The 20,984-nt window shown below is 40.6% G+C and overlaps 1 protein-coding gene across 1 annotated transcript in view; it reads left to right on the plus strand.

Annotated features, from left to right (window-relative positions):
* Nucleotides 1-17,649, plus strand: part of LOC117519084 (flocculation protein FLO11-like) — a 30,650-nt gene extending 13,001 nt beyond the window's left edge. The window contains exons 3-5 of the mRNA XM_034180386.1: nt 4,784-5,266; nt 8,873-9,030; nt 13,433-17,649. Of these exons, the coding sequence (XP_034036277.1) occupies nt 4,784-5,266; nt 8,873-9,030; nt 13,433-13,477 (686 nt within the window). The 3' untranslated portion in view covers nt 13,478-17,649. The remainder of the gene's footprint in view (nt 1-4,783; nt 5,267-8,872; nt 9,031-13,432) is intronic.
* Nucleotides 17,650-20,984: the final 3,335 nt, after the last annotated feature.

The raw sequence follows: 20,984 nt of genomic DNA on the forward strand, positions 1-20,984 counted from the left end.
ACTGGCAAAACGGGTTATCATTTTCATGTTGAGGTGGCAGGGGGGTGTTGTCAGCAGCTGCTGAAAGTAACTAATAAAGTAACTAGTAATCTAACTTAGTTACCTTTATTGAATTGAGTAATCAGTAAAGTAAGTAAGTTACTTTTTCAAGGAGTAATCAGTAATTGGATTACTTTTTCAAAGTAACTATGGCAACACTGTATATATGCACACAGTTATTAGGCAATTATTAGTGTACACAATTATTATGCAACTAAATGAGAAACAAAAATGTTTCCAACTAACTTGTTTATTTTCATTTATTAGAGACAGCACAACAAATAAACCACTCAAAATGAACAAATAAAGTCTTTTGACATCCCAAAACTATTCAGTGACCAATATAGGCACCCTTCTGTTCAATAACCGCCATGAGAACGTCCATCTACGGAGTCTGTCAGTTTCTTCATCTGTTGAAGTGCAGCTTTTCATGCAGCAGTGACCTCAGCCTCCCAGATGCTCTTCAAAGAGGTGTAGTTTTCCTTTGCTGTAAATCTCACATTTAAGAAGGGCTCACAAGTTCTCAGTAGGGTTTAAGTCAGGTGAAGAAGGGCGCGCCATTATTCAGTCATCTTTGAGGACTTTGCTTGCTTGAAAAAAGCATCTTCTAAAAACTGGCAGTAGGTTTGGAAATTGATTTTTAGTCCATCTTCAACTCAAAAAGGTTAAGCTAGTTCATCCTTAATAATAGCAGCCTGTACCAGTAACCCTTCTCCACCTTGCTGGTGTCTGACTCAAAGTAGTGCTGTGTGAATGAATGAATGAATGAATTTATTTATTCGGCACACACAGACTCAAAAATAGCAAAGAAAGTTCATAAAGAAAACATACCCATGTACCCAAAAGGGTGTAAGCAGAAGCAAAAGCTTATAAACTATTTTACCCCTTTTAGAGGCCAAGACATTACCCCAGACCAGCTGTTCCTGGAGGTACTGAGATCTAAAAGGAAGCTCAGAGGGGACAGGGCCTTTTCTGTTGTTGCACCTAAATTGTGGAACAGTTTGCTTTTTTGCTTTTGGGTGTAACAGATGCACCCTCTTTGGCCACTTTTAGGCGTCGTCTTAAAATCTTTTTTCTTTGGCTTTTGACCACAGTGAGACTTAGTTTTATATAGTTTTTATATAGTTTTTTATAGTATTTTTATATAGTTTTTGTATTTTATATTTATTAACTTGTTTAAATATATGTCTTAATGTTTTAACTGTATGTTTTAGTGTACAGCACTTTGGGTCAGCTTGGGTTGTAGTAAAGTGCTTTATAAATAAAGATGGTATGATATAAACGCCCACCCCTTTAACCATAAAAAAATGTATATATATATATATATATATATATATATATATATATATATATTACAAAGTATAAATTTCAAAACACAACCATGCAAACAACAGTGCACAATGCACAAATCCAAAAACGGAACAAAATCGATCAACCTAATTGTGCCCATTAGTGAGTCAGCCATGGGTCCATTCATCTGGGCCATGAAGACTCACTCTCATTTAATCTGTCTATAAATCCTTTGAAAAATCTGTCTTCAGATCTTCCAATCTTGTTGTTTCAGCTGGAGTCTTGTTTAGTGATGGTCATGTTTCAGTTTGTTTTTTTGTTTTTTTTACTTTGGTCTCTGAGCACTGAACACCTTTTACTTTTACACACTTCAGGTAGATTGCAATTGTAGATTATGGTGGCACTGGAGGATGATTGGTTCCTGGTAGTGTCATGTTTAATCCTTCTCATGTCTTTTACAGTTAAGTGCATCTTTCTTGCGACTGTTAACTATTTGCAACAAAATGTTTTACTGTTTGATGATCATTCATGCCTCAGTTGCTTCACTATTTCAAGAGTGTTTTATTCCCTTGAAAGGCATTTTTAACATGTTTGACTCTTCAGTGTGTTAAATGTCTTTTTTGGCCCATTTTGCCTGAGGTAACGAAGCTCCCTCATAATTATGCACACCTTAATACAGGATATTAATCAATTTACACTGCACCCTCGCTCATTACACAAATACATATCAACTGAGAACGCTTAAACCCAATAAGCATTCAGGTTTGTATTGCTTGGAGTTGAAAAATATGCATAGAAATGATGATATGCTTAGAATATTCACTTGCCTAATAATTGGGCACGCAGTATTTATACCCTATATGAGTGTGCGTGGCCTTGACATTTGACCAGGACTGTCCAAAATACAGCAGAGCTATTTTATGTATGGCTAACATACAACCCTTCCAATATATTTAATCCATATTTGCTCCAAACTGTTTGAGTTACACAGTTATGACCTTCAGTTTGACATTTTTGGGTGAGCCAAGGTCAAATGTCATACAGCCAACAGAAAGGTGATTTATGAATTCATATTCATACAGTTGCCAAAGATGTATCTTTAACCAATTGCTCAGAATAGCCTTTTGAAATACCTCCTCTGCTTAAGGATTGGGCCAATTTTTATTTTTTATTTTTTTTACCTTGCCCTCTAACCTTTATGTTTAGCTGGTTTTTGTCAAAAATATAATCACTTGGTCATTGACTAACTTTTAATTATTCCACCAAGTTCAGTGCAAATTGGAACAAAAATCTTTGGGTTGTTTTGTTCACACACGGACAAAGGGACACGTGTGACTGGAAACAATACTGCTGTGTGCGCTGTAACTGTGCACGGGTTAAGATGTTCAATTTGCAATAAAAAATAAAGAAACGCAGTAAATCCTCACAACTGAGCATTGATACAAGTGAGTTGGGTGGTTCTCTTTTGATAAAATGAAAATAATTAATCAAAATAGTTAATCATTTTTCTGCTGATGGATTGATCATTTTGGTACCAGATTAATACAAGTGAACAGATACGCAGATACGTTATGTAGGATTATAAATAAAAATGTTAGTTTAAAAGTGAAGTGAAATTTGGATGAAAGAGCAGCAGAAAAAAGATTCAGACAGCATAGTGGAGATGTGATTAAATGCAGTGTGATATTTCACAATGAGGTGAGATACTTGGATTTGAAAATCTGCTCCCCGACAAGTAATGCGCACACACACACACACACACACACACACACACACACACACACACACACACACACACACACACACACACACACACACACACACACACTACTTATGTCTCGGTCCTCTCCCACCTCTCTCTATCTCACACACACTATTCTCAGTCTTGTGCACATTTATAGGCACAGAATAAAACCGTTTATATTAGACTACTGTTTGCCTGTGCACAGTTTACCAGTAACTGGTACTGTCCTTGTTTTTCCAAAATAAAAGTCCTTTGCATGTTGTCATGTATCTTTTTTCTTTCTCTTTTCCTGCTTAAACAGCTCTTTGTAGCTTTAGCAAACACAGCCCCATTTGCTAATGCTAAACAGAGTATAAAAGTTGTTTTCTGAGTGATGGTGTGGTGAAAGTGACACAGCAGATTTTATTCATGAACACGGATGATGTAATGACTTCCTGTGCGATGTGTTATGGCTGTTGTGTTGAGCTTTTAATAAACATCCACAAATCACAGATAGCTTTGCCAGAGCTGTAAATTTACATTAGCATAATGAATATGTGAATAGCAGTCTGATATAAGGCATTGAATGCTTGCAAACAAGCCAGGCTTGTTTTCAGCCACATGCTAATTATCCATTGTAGTTTAGGGAGCCATTGTGATGACTTGACAAGTTTAGAATATCAAATTTCTAGTGTAGCATTCCAGTCTAGTCTTTCAAGGGGCTGCAAATGACCTCAGACTCTTGTCAAACTGAACTATCAAATTATAGTGCTGAATTTTGTAAAAACAGGGATAGCTAATATAATGACTGCTTCCATTTTACTTAGTGGAGTCACACTCAGAATGGTCCCCCTTCTGATCAGTCCCCCTGCCTTCAGTGTCCATTTATCATTTCGGAGTGTCAGCAGTGATTCGGCGATTATCACCTCATTTCTGCTTAAAACTGCACTCCATCATCTATCTCAGCAACAGATCTCTGAAGCTTTTGTACAACAATCATTTCCACATAAATTCAACATTATTTCATAATCAAAGACGGGAGACCGATCAGACACCAGCACGTCTGAGACTGACTCTCTGAGTCTGACTCAATATAATAATGTTATTATTAACCATCAGATGACAGAGTAAAGTCAATTTTAAGCAGAAACGAGGCAATAATCTGTCAACTGCCACTAATGCCTCCGACATGACTCATGCGCAGTGAAGGCAGGGGGACCGATCAGACTGTGACACTGGGTTTGCACATGCACAGACTAGTGTAGAGGATCGCTCAGACTAGGGGAGTGCTGAGTCCCTGACACCGGTATATTACCCGAAAAGGTCACTACTACTAGAACAGTTTGGTCAAACACAACAATCATGGTAAATTGCTGTGTAATTAATTACAACTGTGCAGCATGCGGTAGTATTGTTTACAGTCCACCTTTGACTCCAATGACCTTAACATTTGCAAAAACAACATCTTTCAGGGCAATTCTGGGGTTGACTGTCATCCATATGCCAAGTTTGAGAAATCAGTCAAAGGACCTACAGGCAGATTAGTTTGGTATATGAGGTTACAATTAAATGGCCCCTATTCTAGGCAAGGATTTTTTTAAACCAGGTTTTGCTTCATTACTTTTTAAACAGTCCTGCTAACAATCCAACATGTGTTGCCTTCACTGTGTCAGAAATAACTGACTGCATAGTACTAATGTTTGCAGTTTACTGTTGTTTTTCTTTCTGTAGCTACTAGTACGACTTCCGCTTCTCAAACTGGCATCATGAACAAGGTGTTCATATCGCAACCAAGGATTGTCATCACAGAGAAGTCCACACCCACTTCTAACATCTCCCAGAATGTCACATCCACCAGCCCCACACACACCTCTCACACTGCCCCTGTACACACACCGCCGCAGTCTGACCCCACCTCACCCCCAACACACTCCTCCTCCACACTCTCACACACTTCCTCCCCGGCCTCCCAGCTTCTGAGCACACTGCACCACACCCCGTCCGATTCTACCACTGCATCTCCGAGCACCCTAGGAACTTTAACATCCAGCGCCACCTCCGGTCAGGAAACTACTAGTTCTCAGTCCTCTGAGCTGACATCCACCCACAGCTCCTCTACGGGCACCAAGTCTACGTCCGGTCCGGCCAGCAGTCCCTCTGCACAGACCAAACCTCTCAGCGACGTCCCTTCGCAGCTCACCGTGGGGGGTGACCGTAAGTACTTATTATTTTGTGACTCTCCTCCTCGTGACAACAAAGGCAACACTGTTCTTTGTTTTTCACCAGCAGTCAGTCTTCGCCTCGACGCCGCACACACAGAAACAACCACACAGCCCACGTCACTCTCTTCCCCGAATACGGTCACACCAAGCGTTCCACAATCACGGCTCTGTTCGCCGGTCACGGGGCCTTACGCACTATCTGCTCCCCCCCACTGTAATTTTAGTTATTTATACCCCCGGTGTATTGATCTGTAAACAGATAAAGCAGTGAGGCAAACAGTTAAATTCAAACACATTCTCTCTGCTTCCTCTCACTGTGTGGTTTTATTAGACCAGGCTTGGCATCTCTCGGACATTTTCCGTTCAGCACAGAAGCGGAGACTAATCACTGCTCTGTGGTTTGACTTTAAACTCCAGGATATTAAAAAAATGTGAGTTTACCAAATAGTCTCTCATAGCAACATCCATATATAGAAATAGACAACCAAGACTCAAACATTCAATCAGTCATAGAAAACAAACATTTACTTTTTTGTAGTTGGACAGTTTTCCTTCAGTGTGCAACTAGAATAGCATTCAGAGTACATTTGTCAGCCAAAAGCCAACAGTTAGACTGATCTGAATCGCTACCTACACCTTTTCACAATTGATGAAAATGATCAGAAAAACTTTATGCTCATAGAGTGAATATATAGACAAAACACTCTGTGATGTCACCTACAGGTTTTCTGAAAAGTGATTTTGAAGCTCAAATTGTTGGGAAAGTGTAGGAACACGGACCCACAACAGGGGGCGCAAATGAACGGACAATGGAGTAAGTCAAAATAACAACGCTTTACTGTTGTGAATGTGCACAACGAATACAACCAATTACAGAAATGGACAAAAGTCAATACACAAAGGTGTCGTGTGGGCAGGCTCGAAGATAGGAGACGCCTCTCCAAGGTAAGACCGGAACCACACGGCTTCCTCCGCCACAGGACCCCGGGAATACTGGAGCCGCCAAGTCCCGAACTCCCAGGTGGCCACTGCCTCCGCGTGTCGGACCTGGTACTGCTGGCGAGGGAAAAAGAACAGTTAGATGGGGGCGCGTTTGCACCCAGAACTCCGAACGGCAGGAAAGGTACCTCCACCTCTCGTTGGAACAGTAAACCAATAACTAGCTCAGTCAAAACTGTGTACTTAGTAGGCTTTGATATGTTACCTCTCTGGTAGAAACGATATCTCGGCAATGAGGTGGAGATGCCGTCCTGCTGATATACCCCACTGATGATTGCCGTCAGCTGTCTCAGGTGATGGGTGACAGCTGTCACCGAGGCTGCTCCCGTGAGGCGGCGGCGCCCTCTGGTGCCTGGAGCCCGCACTCCAGGCAGGGCGCCCTCTGGTGATGGTGGGCCAGCAGTACCTCCTCTTCAGCGGCCCACACAACACAAATAGAGTGGCTCCAAATTTTGTCTTCTTGACAGTGCTTAATTCTACCTAAGTACTAGTCAACCCATAAATGGGTAAAAAGGTAGAGTGGCAACAACATGATTTTTTTTTTTTTGGTGCAAATTTAATAAAAATAAAAATATAACGTAATGCTAAAATACCCTCGGCCGTATGAGCACTGTATTCTTTCTAATGTTGAATTAATTATTAAGATCGTATTGTCTTATGTACAGTTTGTACATGTTCAGTAAAGCCCATCTAACAATCAGTCAATTAAAAACAATATTTATGTTTTAAGAGCGGAAGTTGTGCAAATCAAGGAATATTTGTAGATCACCCTCTATGCATTTGTAGGTATTAATGAGACAAATTTAACTCCATAGAAAGTAAGCTTTGAGTTAGCGGAAGTAAGCATGCACGCTAACGTCTGCAAAATGTCTTGTAAATGACTCCAGAGGTGTTATCAGGTTCCAAAAACAGCATTTTCAGTTTTAGAAGTGTTTATTTCTTGGTAGCTTTTACATAATATATGACAAAGAGAATATATTTACACATATACGAAGCAGAGGTATGCAGCTAGCTACCAGCCTGTTATGTCACCATGCTCACGTCCACAAATATGTTGTAAATAAGTTCAGAGGTGTTAGTAGGTTCCAAGAACAGTGTTTTTAGTTTAAGAAGTGTTTATTTCTCGCTAGCTTTTACAGAACATATGAGAAACATGTATATAAACACAGAAAACAAAGCAATTTTAGAGAGACCAGCCACTCACGTCACGGTGCAGCTCTACTCTGACTGGCTGTCACGCTTGCCACTCAAAAAAAAAAAAAAAACCCCAAACAGATTGAAACAGAATGTGACTTTTTAACCTCTTAAAATAGGTCAACGTTAGCCATCTTTGAACTTTGCTCTGTGTTCCAGGAATGTTCCCTGTAAATTTGAAGACTCTGGCAGTAATAGGACTGGACTTATGTTGAGCAGAGATAGATGGACAGACACATGGACGGACAGACGCAAAATCTTCGCAATACCCGATGGCCATATTTAATGGCCTTTCCTTTGATAAAAACCAGTCTGTTCATTTGCTAGAAGGGAGGATTCTATCTCTGCGGGACGTTGGCCAAAATTTTCACATCCGCATTAAGGAGGCTAATAGGGCTAAGAAGCACAGGAAGTTTCCTTCCTTGAGCAGTAATGAAATGGAGGCCTGTCTCAGTGTTGTGGGGAGAGAACCCTGTTCCAATGATTCTTCCAAAACTGACAAAAGGGGCTAATTTCATATGAATCTTCTTCTAAAAATCTGAGGGGAATCCATCAGGGCCAGGGGATTTGCCTGATTGTAATGATTTAATCAAGGGTAAAATCTCTTCCATATTAAGAGAAGCATCAACTTCTACTGCTTTTAAAGTATCGACTGCAGAGATTTCTAGGTCATCAAGGAATTGGTGCATATTTTCAGAGTTGGGAGGAAACTCTGATGTGTAAAGAGTGGCATACAATGATTTAAAAACAGAATTAATTTCAGTTGGGTCAGAAGTCAAAGTATCAGATGTATTTTGTTTGGCAGGTGTCAATGTGACGCCCGAGTTGTTGAGCCAATAAGCAAGTAGCTTTATCACCACAGTCATAACAGTTACCACGAGACTGTAGACTGCTCAGCTTCCACCGTCGAGATCAAGTTAAACTCAAGTTGCAAATGAAGACATTGCTTATAAACCTCTGGGGAAGGTTTCTCTGCATTTTGACACTGAAGTTTTAAATGAGCAACAAAATCTTTAATTTCGAACATCTTACTGCAAAACCTGATGCATATTTTACAAGTGTATATAACTTGTACTGTTTTACTTAGACATTAGCCACACACACCTGAAAAAACAAAAACCTTTGTGCTGTTTTTATTTCTCTCGGAACAAATATTTCCAGGACGCAGATTGTATAATGTCCATGGTGGAGGTGACCTGTTTTGAAGAGAACTCTTCCTGAAGAAGTTTTTGTTCCTCAGTGAGCTGAAGTGCAGATGATCTTATCATCAGCAACTTGTGTTTGACATTTCTGTCCTCAGCCAAGGGGAAAAGTGTCCAGCTCACTGCAGGGCCAGAGTCTATTTTTAGTTTCACTCACTGCTGTGCACATTAAGAAAGCCTGACTGTGCCTCCTTCTTATTCAGCCAGGGCAGTCCATAAGTCTTCCACTTTAGACCCCCTGCTGGCCGGCCTGGTGTCAGCCTTCATCGTCACTGCTGTCATCATCACTCTGCTCCTCTTTCTCAAATTCCGCCGACGAGACAACCGACCAGAGTTTCAGAGGCTCCAGGACCTTCCTATGGTAAGCACGGTTTTAAAACAAGTGTGTTTTTCTGGTTGTGAGCACAGTCTTTGATTTTGTCACATCAGTGTAGAAAGGTTGATGTTCTAGAGGACATAATCCAGTGTATCTTGACATTCACGTTCAGTCTGGGGTCAAATTTTGGCATTTCTGCCAAGGATGTGCTGTTTTCACTGGGGTTTGTATCAAAACGTAATGAACGTATTTCAATAAATTTTGGTGAGCAGATGGATAATGTTGTAGAAATTGAGTTTATTTTGCCATTTATTTATTTATTTGTCTGTCTGTCTGTTAGCAGGAATACGTCAAAACTACTCACAGATTTTGATGGTTTCACCACATACTGATATTAGGCCATGGAAGAACCCATTAAATTTTGGAGGTGATGCGGATCTGAATCCGGATTCTGGATCAAGATTTCACTTTATATAGGCTTCGAAGGATTACGTCAAAAACTACTTCACGGATTGTCACCAAATTTTTACCACAGATGAATATTAGGGCATGGAAGACCCCGCTGAATGTTGGAGGTGATCCAGATCCAAATTCGGATTCTGGATCAAGATTTCACTTTATATAGGCTTCGAAGGATTACGACAAAAACTACTTCACGGATTGTCACCAAATTTTCACCACAGATAAATATTAGGGCATGGAAGACCCTGCTGAATTTTGGAGGTGATCCAGATCCAAATCCGGATTCTGGATCAAGATTTCACTTTATATAGGCTTCGAAGGATTACGACAAAAACTACTTCACGGATTGTCACCACATTTTCACCAGGGATACATATTAGGCCATAGAAGAGCCCATTAAATTTTGGTGGTTATTTGGATCCAAATCCGGATTCTGGATCAAGATTTCACTTTATATAGGCTTTGAAGGATTTCTTCACAACACAGATTCTCACCAAATTTGCACCACAGATGGATATTAGGGCATGGAAGACTCCGCTGAATTTTGGAGGTGATCCGGATCCAGATTGGTGAATGTCAGAAATCTCTGATTGCTCTTGTTTTGAATTCAGTCCAGAAAATTTTTGGATCCAGAAGAAGATTTATGCATTCAGGAACATGTGTCCTTGGCAGAGGTTGTGCTTTCTGTATTAATCTCTGCTCATAACAAGATAGTTTATATGTGCAAAGTCGTACAAATGTTGGACTTTGAGGATGACTAACATGAGATGCCAGCCACATGTAACTGCAAACAGTAGACAAACACAATTTGACCCCTTTAATCATAGTACAACATAGTACAATGGTGCATTTCATGCACTACAAAAGCTTAAATGCTAGATTTTGCGCATATTCCTACAAATTCCTGTGTGCAAGCATGATGCGCATTTTGTATTTAACATTCAGAAATGCACATTTGCATTTTGGTTAAGGTTAGGACAATAATAATAATAATAATAATAATAATAATAATAATGATAACTAGAAGATGACTTTCCACTTTTATATACCCTTAGCTAATTGCCATTTTGGTGTCAGTGACATCATCACTCTGAGATTATTACAGCACTAATATTTTAATATATGCATTTGGAGACTTGTGTGTCTGTGTGCCAATCCGTGTGTGCATAAACAGATTTGTAAATGTGCAGAAGAATCTGTAAATAGGTCATGACTCATGAGATTTGCAAATGTATTCTGCAAACACGTGCAGAGATTTGTTTGTAAAATCTTTTTCTCCCCAAACTCTTAGATGAGGTGCAGCAAGGTGAAGCTTTCATTATTTGTTTTTCATCATTTCCTGGAAAATACAGTGCATCCGGAAAGTATTCATGGAGTAAATAAACCTTTTCCCTCAAAATTGTACTCAGAACACCCCATAATGACAACATAATTTTTTGGCAAATTTATTAAAAATAAAAAAAACTAAGAAATCACATGTACATAAGTGTTCACACCCTTTGCTCAATACTTTGTTGATGCACCTTTGGCAGCAATTACAGCCTCAAGTCTTCTTGAATATGATGCCACAAGCTTGGTACACCTATCTTTTGGGCAGTTTTGCTCATTCCTCTTTGCAGCACCTCTCAGGCTCCATCAGGTTGGATGGGGAGTGTCAGTGCTCAGCCATTTTCAGATCTCTCCAGAGATGTTCAATCAGATTCAGGTCTGGTTTCTGGCTGGGCATCTCAATGACATTCACAGAGTTGTCCTGAAGCCACTCCTTTGATATCTTGGCTGTGTGCTTTGGGTCATTGTCCTGCTGAAAGATGAAGTGTGACCCCAGTCTGAGATCAAAAGCGCTCTGGAGCAGGTTTTCATCCAGGATGTCTCTGTACATTGCTGCATTCATCTTTCCCTCAATCCTGATTACTCTCTCAGTTCCTGCTGCTGAAAAACATCTCCACAGCATGATGCTGCCACCACCATGCTTCACTGCAGAGACGGGTGCCCTTATGGAAGGTTCTCCTCTCTCTACAGAGGAATGCTAGAGCTCTGACAGAGTGACCATCAGGTTCTTGGTGACCTCCCTGACTAAGGCCCTTCTCCCCTGATCTCTCAGTTTCAAGGGGCGCCAGCTCTAGGAATAGTCCTGGTGGATGGAGGCCATTGTGCTCATTGGGACCTTCAAAGCAGAAGAAATGGTTCTGTACCCTTCCACCAATTTTGTGCCTCAAGACGATCCTGTCTCGGAGGTCTACAGACAATTCCATTGACTTCATGCTTGGTTTCTGCTTTGACATGTACTGTTAACTGTGGGGCCTTATATGTAGACAGGTGTGTGCCTTTTCAAATCATGTCCAATCAACTGAATTTACCCCAGTTGGACTCCAAATACAGCTTACACAAAGAACATCCTAGTATTTAACATGAACAGCCCATATTTTTAAAACAAAAAAAAAAAGCTGTATTTTTCATTGTAAAGCAGAAAAGCAAGGAAAAATAAGAACTAACAGCATAATTAACAACTAGCTTGTTGCCTGTGGGGATCCACTGGCTCTAGATTGTGTAGTGTTTATAAAATAGGTAGCTGACATTTTTCAAGGGTGGTAATAAATTATGCAAAGTTTCTATAATGAGTTGGAATGGTGTGTGAGTCCAGAATGTTTTTGTGTGTGTATGTTTATATACACACACACACACACACGATTTACCGCCCCCGAGTGGAATAGGGAATAGCGTGTGAGTCCAGGTAATTATCAAAGTCCATTGTTCAGTTCTGTTAGCTAATATCCATACTTTCCCCAAAAATATTCGTCCTATCAGTGTTGTTGGGAAAGTGTAGTGACACGGACCCACAACAGGGGGCGCAAATGAACGGTCAATAGATGAGCCAAAAAGTAACAATTTAATGTTGTGAATGTGCACAACGAACATACAGACAATCTCAGAATATCACAACAGTCAATACACAAAGGTGACGTGTGGGCAGGCTCGAGGATAGAAGACGTCTGTCCTGAGGAGAGCCGGAACCACACGATTTCCGCCGCCCCAGAACCCGGTGAATACTGGAGCCGCCAAGTCCCGAATTCCCAGGTGATCACCGTCCCCGACTGTCGGATCTGATACTGCTGGCGAAGAACAAAGACAGTCAAGTGTGGGTGTGTGTACACCCAGTAACAACAACGGTGGGAATGCCACCTCCACCTCTCACTCAATACTTGCAGCGGTCTCAGCTGAAAAGGAGCGCCGTCTTGCACAGCCTCCTCAAAAGCGACCGGTTCTCCTGCAAACACTCACAATAAACAGATTTACAAAAGGCTGATGATATTACCTCCTATGAAGTATGATATCTCGGCAACGAGGTGGAAATGACGTCTGGTCTTTATGGAGTGAGATGATGTTGAGTAGATGGGTGACAGCTGTCAAGAGGTAATGAGCGACAGCTGTCACCCCCGACTGTGTCCATGGCGGCAGCACCCTCTCGTGCCTGAAGCCCGCACTTCAGGCAGGGCGCCCTCTGGTGGTGGGCCAGCAGTACCTCCTCTTCTGGCGGCCCACACAACAAGTGTTCCGTGTTGGCGGCGTTCATCCTTGACACAAAATACATAAGCATACCAAACGACCAACGTCAGCTGTCCCCACTTTATCAGTAATCGAAATTTATGCATGCACACACACAGAACGTTTTGTCGTTTCTGCATTCTTCCGCAAATAGGCGCTTTTATTTTTACACACCCACAAACAGAAACAGTGGCGGAAGACATCAAACACGCTACACTTCTCACTCATGGTAACGGCAACATGACGCTAAACTGACTAAACCAGTTGAACTACACAAACACAGTAAATCAGTTACACTAACAACACTGTTAAACAAACATGAACCACAATAACAACATAGAAGTCACCTGCTCGTGTTGCGTACGTCTGGAATTAATGTGCAGACCTTTATATGCAGGCAGGCGTTACATGGTCTGATGTTTGATCTTTATTTTTTCTGTAGGACGATATGATGGAGGACACACCCTTGTCCATGTACAACTACTGAGGTAAAGACTGACTCTTTGAAGCCCGAATCCTGAGCTTCACACCAGGATCTTTTCCCCAGCAGTCCTACGGCCTCTCTTCACTGCACCAAACAGAAACCATGCTTGGTGGGTGTCAGCATTTTTTCTGGATGTCTTTCCTTTATGCAATTGAGATGTAGGAAAAGACAAGATGGACTCAACAACGGACAGAAATCAACCATGTTGGAGTTCCTAACAAAAGTCTGTTTTGGTGTGTGTAGATAAGCCAGTGCACGATTAATATTTTTTAGCCCACATTCTGAGGTTGTGTCTTGCATTTTTGATTTCCTTACAATTGACAGTTGTGTTCCTGAAGCGAAATATGACCCCAGAGACTGCTGGGAAGACTCTGGACCTCAGCTTGTCCTTCCAGAGTTGTACATATCACCAGTTACTATTAGAAAATTGCAGAAAATCAAATGTCTCATCTGTAAGTATTTGATCCAAAGCCTATGGTCAGAGAAGAAAAGCATCACTGGCCTGATTATAGTGTTAATGTGGTTGCACTTTACTTTTTCTGCAGTGGAAAAAAGGACAATTTTATTTTTATTTTATTTTTTGAGTATGAGAAGCAGAGAAATTACAAGCAGACCAGTGTGTGCATGTGTGCCTGGCATATGTGTGTGTGTTTTTGGTGGGTTTTCCAAAAGGTATTTAATTTTTAGGGTTCAGTCACCCAGGGAGAGCTTGTGGTGTTGGATTCTATTGTAATAGTTCTGATTTTTTTATTTTTGTGTTGATGGTCCTGCTGTCCTTCCACCCTTTATTAATTTGTGCAGTTTGTATTTTGCAACTCTTTTGTCCAAAGTGTACTTCATGAGAGAGCGTGCCTTACGCGTATAGAAACAAACAGATCTGACTGTATTTGTGTTCCAGCCCACTAATTTGCATAATTTATATTCTTCGTGCTGTGTTCATATGTGGGAATGAAGACAAAACAGAACAGTGGTACAAACTCAGGAGGCAAAACAACAGGAAAAAAATTTTTAGAATTCTTGTAACAGTGTAGCTCTGCGAGTACTCACTGAACTTAAAAGTGTGAATTTCAGCAGTGCTTCTTCACAGCTTTTGATGATTTTCACAAAATATTTGATTCAGTCAATCGGGCAGCTCTCTGGGACATCCTGAGAACTTGCAGGATCCCGAAGAAGTTGTTGGGACTGTTATTGGTCCCACTGAGTACCGGCGGTTGTGTTCTGGCAGCTGCACTGTTCAGTGCTTACATGGGCTGGGTTTTGGGTAGAATGAGGGAAACCAGCAGCTTAGGTGCCTTTGCTGGATATGAATCGACCTTCACTTCATCTTTGGAAAATCAGTCATTGCAGCACTTTTGAAGCTGAGTGAGGAATCAGAGTGTCTGGGTTTGTGATGATCCTGGATCTAGATTCCTGGATTCAGCCATGAGAAGTGTATCTGTACATGGTGAAAGTTTTGAACTTGTACACTGAAAAAAGAATCAACTTAAAAAAGCATTACAGTTGGTAACACCTGAAAGAAATTAAGTTGTATGAACGTAAGTAATTTAGATTTTGATCTAACTTACAAACTTAAGTTCATACAACTTAATTCATTTAGGTTTCACCAATTGTAATGTTTTTTAAAGTTGGTTCAACTGTTCTCTTTTTTCAGTGTAGAGACATTGTTATTTCAGCACTGACATTCATGTCTCCAGACCCTTGGCCTTTGAGATCGAGAGGCACCTGGGAAGAGCTTATGGAGTCATGCAGTCACGGGACACAGGTGTTTGGTGATGATGGTATCTCTGCAGGAGAAGGAAGATCTGAATGTTTAGGGTCCTGGTGCTACCTGGCTTACTGTATGGTTGTGAAATCGGGATGCTACCCAGTGACCCAAGGCAATGATTGGATGTCTTTGATACGAGGTCACTTCAGAGGATCTTTGGATACCGCTGAAATGACTTTGTGTCGGATGTTTAGGGAGCCTCAGATGAAGAGCATCACTTGCATCATGAGGTAATTATGTCAACGGGATTTTGGGCATGTGTTGAGTTTCTCCACTCATGATGGACCCAAGCAACTAGAGAAGGCCATGGAACTGCCTGTGTCAGATTCGTGGTTACGTTCAAGAGGTGGGGATGGACCGATTGTCTAACTGGGTGGATGCCATCCAGGACTCACGGCAGGTTGCACCAGCGCATGCTTCTAGACCTGAACTGTAAAAATGTGGATTATTTTCTGGATTCCATTTTTCTGTTAATGGATTTAATCCAAGCCAGCGCACATTCAGCACATCCTTCTTAACGCTGCTCGCCTGGGTTGAGCTGCAGCGAGTCTTGCTCCTGACATTTCTCCAAACCGCGCAGCATCATGGGAGGAGAGTGAGCTGTACGTGCACTCTTCTTTCATGCTCTGCTTGAACCTATTTTAAGGGTCGCTTGTGAGAGGCCAAATAAAAACAAAGTCTGCTGTTAGGCAGAATAAAGCAGAAGCGTTACTGCAGGCTACTCGTAAATGCTGTGCAGCACTGAAACATTGAATTAAATGTTTGCCGCCCGCTGTGCGATAAAATAAACATAAATACAGGTTGATGGCAGCATGTGGACTTGTGATCACCAATGCTGACGTGTAAAGTGGCCACGGCGGTGCAAGGTTACATATAACTACCACTTCTCACTGGACGCCAGTGGAGGGAAAAAAAAAAATCAGCATTTTCTTTCCTAATATATTTGACATCGTTCTGCTTTCTTGCAGAAAACACTGAAGTATTTTCTTTCATTTTGTCGGTTTCAGGTTGCATTTTTTTTCCTCAGTCGTGATTTCTAAATATACTGGCATACCTTAACCTGTGTCAACCGCCATTTGAACACGGCACATTCTTGGTCAGGTAGCTGTTGGGACTTGTCCGTGTTTTAAGATTTGCCTTGAGTGTATCAACGGTTATTCAGCCATTCACACAGCAACAGTTACAGAGTGAAATCTGCAACGCTCTTTCAGTATGTTCGTATTGTCCTCTGCGTGTAAATGCTACTAACTAGGATCATCTTCATCTTAATTATAATGCCTGAGCTTTCACCAGACATATGTATTAAAAGAAAAGCTTGACCATGCAGCAAGCAGTTTTAAGAAAATGTGGAGTGTACTGTGTACTTGCTGTGTGAATGTATTGGAAAAGTGAACTCAGTACAAAGAAAAACAGCAGGCAGAACGAGGTTGAGGACCATGGTAAAAGCATGTGACCGCTGGCCACCAGGGCCCTGTACGTCCCTTAAAAATCCAACATAAAGTGGGTGATCCTACTGTAAATCTGGTTAATACAGATCTTAGACAAGGTGGAGTCAATCATCTGAGATAATTCCTTGCACTCGTGGTCACTGAACCAAGTATCATTATCAGCAGCTCCCTAATTAAATGACTGGGGAAAGGCGGGGCGACACATAGTGGAGGGTGATAATCATCACTCCAGCAGAGCGCCAACTTCTTTTGAGTTCTATGAGAAATTTAGCGAAATGATTTGCAATAAAGGAAACCAGCGGTCTGCCAGAAAGTGACCGACAAATTCAGTCAGAAAAATCAAAGAAGATTTTAAACTAAAAAGAAAAAAAAGAAGTTTAAGAGAAACAGAGTAATAGAAGCAATCTAATTTTACAAATAGAAACTCGTGAAAAGTGGCAAAAAAAAGTCAGGAATACTCATTTTCCAAAGCTGTGAGGGTTTCGACGAGTTCAGCTGTGCAGGAGTCTCAAGTGTGACGCTTGGTTCACTGAACTCAGGGCTGCACATGAAAGAGACGACAGACACTTTGTCCTCAACTCCTTTAACTTTTGAGAGATTCTGATGGTTTGTGGATCCAGACGTGTGCTGAGCTTGCAGCAAGCAGTCCCCAAGGATGTTTTTAGCAGGTTGCCTTCACAACTGCATGATGTACATGCACAGTTGCTTTAAACTCCAGGTGTGTTTAAAACAGATATGATAGTTTTTAAAACAGAAATAGCCCATAAAAACTGAGGCAGTACATCCAAGTACAGGTTAAGCTGACTGTGTCCTTTGTTTCAATGAAAAGGAGCTGCTTGCTGCACCCTTTGAAGAGGGCATCTAAAAGGAGAGTTGTAGTGAGGATAGGGGGATTTTTTTTAACATAGATGCAGAACGGTTGTGAAACCCCAACTGCAGTTACTGAACTGTAAAAAGTTGATAAAAACTGATTGAGAAGAATGGTTTAATATTTGGTTCACCCTTATTAGAAAACTTTTTTTAACCACTGGAGGTATAGTCAGACATACAGTACTGTGCAAAAGTTTTAAAAACCTCAGGCCTTAATCTAAATTTTATATATATATATATATATATATATATATATATATATAAATTTTATATATATATATATATATAAATAAAGCAATCTGTGTAAAATCAGTGTACACATTATTTTCACCAGTTACAAAGTTGTGTGTACCCAAGGCGCTCCTTTATTAATCTCAGTGGTCGTGGAGGTGCACGTACATGCACAGGCCTACGGTCCATCCCCAATTTGTTTTCCATGGTTATAAAAACACCATCAAAAGCTCATTTGTATATTGAACTTGTGTCTGTTATTCAAAATACAGATCTGTTCTGTCACACAGTGGAGTACAAAACGGAAAAGAAAAAAAAAAAAAAGGACAGAAGACGTGTAATTACACTGGACGTGAAACTGAGACCGTCCTTAGTGGTCTCGGTTCGAGAATCACCAATTGAACAAAAGCCACTGAATGGGGAAAGAACCACACCTGCAACAACAAATGAATAAGAGGGCTGTACACAATTATTTACACTTTGTGGATGTTAAATTGTACATATTACAAAAGAAGTGTGTGATTTTAATAATAAAGGCAATCTCTGCCATATTTATGATCAGTTATGTTACCTTATTTTTCATTTCCACTTCAATGTATCAGGATGGATTTGCTCTGAAAATGTGTATGCATGGTCCAAAGAAGGTGTGGACGTTCACCTTTTACAAATTCAAAGTCATGCATTGAAAAAGGCATGTGGTTTTTGTGTGTACGCGTCATTTAGTATAAGTAAGGTGGCGCTCTGGAAGTTTCTGTGTGAAGGTTTCTGAAATGTTGCCACCACAGTTAAAAAACAAAAAAAAAACATAAATAATTAAATAAAATTACAAAAACACCCCTTATACGAACGTTACGAGTATATAATACTTAGCAATTTATGTTTGAGATTTTGACACAGTACTGGATTGGAGACAAATGTCATTTCACTTTTAGGTCTTAACAGAAGTTTGTGTTATTTCGTCTGTATTGAGAATCACTGTTACTGTGGATGACTGGTAGAATTTGGTAAGGCTTTTCAAACAGGCTGATGATTTGTTAAAGTAAAGTTCCAATGAAAAGCAGTCACAACAATTAAACAAACACACACACAAACCAAAAACAAGAGTTTGTAAATTTTTTTTGGTAATCACTAATAGTTGAAAAAAGTTCTTTAATTTGGGTGAACAATTTCATTTTTGTAACCATCAACAACTAGTTAAGTACCCTTTTGTGAAATAATGTGTCTGAATTTGTGTTAAATGTTTCCTGATGAACATTAAGAGGTTTTGCTGTCAGAATTTGATTGTTTTATGATTAAAGATATTTTGAAGCCTTTGTCGTTTGTGGTGTTGGAGCTTTTAGACCTCAGCAGCAACAAATTAAACTGGAAAAAAAAAAAAAAAACAAACGCCCACAGACTCTGCTGTACAGACGTTTATTGTTGGAGACAAAACAGTTGAGTGAATCAGAGCTTTACAGAAGCAGCTCTACATTCATCAGTCGTTATGTGGCCACAATAAATACACAGTTCCCTTTCTTCATTAAATGTCTCCATTAAGAATATGAACAAGGTTTTCCGTGTGGGGTGTCAGAGTACTGCCGGGTTCCAGCACATCTTTACGACGGGTCATACAGTTCTCCTTTTCTGATGAGCCGATTCAACGGAGGACGTAGAGGCGCATTTCAAAAAAAATTTTTTTTTTTGGTCAGGTATTTCAGAGAGTTACATTTTTGCATAGTCTAGTACCAATACATAGTAACTAAAATTTTTCAGTCATTTGTGAATTTTTATCATTATGGCCCACAGCTCCAAAAAACTGAAAATCCTTATCTAAAAATATTACAGTACTTGAGCAGATCAGTTTTTTTTTTTAAGGATTTATAATACATCCATCCATTTTCGATACCGCTTACTTCAAATAAGGGTCAAGGGGGGCTGGAACCAATCCCAAGCAGATTTATAATACAGAAATGTCTAATTTCTGGAAAGTACAAGTAACTTAAATAATAAAATGCATCAATAATAATAAAATTTATGCACTCAGCATTTGGTTGCGGCTCCTTCTGAATGAATTCCTGCATCAGTGCATTGGGGCATGAAGGCAATCAGCCTGTGGTACTGCGATGGTGTTCTGGAAGTCGAGGTTGCTTTGACAGCAGCCTTCAGGTCTTCTGGATTGTTGGTTGTGGTCCCTCTTAATCCTCATCTTGACAATACCCCATAAAAAAATCTATGAAAGATTGTCTGTGGAATCAATCAAGTACAGTAACCAAGTACCAAGTCCTGTTGCAAAAGGAAATTCACGTCTCCATAAGGCTTGTCAGCAGATGGAAGCATGAAGTGCTCTAAAACCTCCTGGTAGACAGCTGGGTTAGCATTGGACATGATAAAACACAGTGGACCAACACCAGCGAAGTTGTGAATTTTTGTGAATAGTTTTGTAATTTGTGTCGGTAGCATGGCCCAAGAAGAGGGTCACCCCTCTGAGTCTGTTCTGCTTGAGGTTTCTCAGAGGGAGTTTTTCCTTACCACTGTCACCTGTGTGCCTGCTCTAGGGGTTGGTAGGGTTAGACTTGTGTGAAGCACCTTGAGGCAACATTGTTGTGATTTGGTGCTATATAAATGAAAAGAAATTGAAATTGAAAATTGACATGGCACCAAATCATCACTGACTGTGGAAACTTCACACTGCACCTCTCCCCTCTTTCTCCAGACTCTGGGACCTTGATTTCAAAATGAAATGCTAAATTTTCTTTCTTTGGATTATTGAGGAGCAGTCCAGTTCTTTTTCTCCTTAGCCTAGGTAAGGTGTCTCTGACATTCTCTGGTTCAGAGGTATATTGGCACCGCAAATACAACACGTAGCCCATTTCCTGAACACACCTGTGTGTTGGTTCTTGATGCTCTGACTCCAGTCTCAGGCCACTCCTTCTAAATCTCCCCCAAGTTCTGGAATCGGCTTTGCTGGGGAATATTCTCAAGGCTGTGGTCATCCCTGTTGCTTATGCATCTTTTCTGACCATACTTTTCCAGTCAACTTTCCATGACTATGCTTTGATCCAGAACACTGAACAATCAGAGCTTTCTGCAGTGACCGTCTGTGGCTTAAATTCCCTGTGGACGGTGTCCGTGAGTGTCTCCTGGACAAGTGTCAATCAGCAGTCTTCCCCATGATTGTAATTGTGTACTGAACCAGATTTCAGAGAGTCACTGTATT

This window comes from Thalassophryne amazonica, chromosome 10 (genome assembly GCF_902500255.1).
Source record: "Thalassophryne amazonica chromosome 10, fThaAma1.1, whole genome shotgun sequence".
Classification (NCBI taxonomy): Eukaryota; Metazoa; Chordata; class Actinopteri; order Batrachoidiformes; family Batrachoididae; genus Thalassophryne; species Thalassophryne amazonica.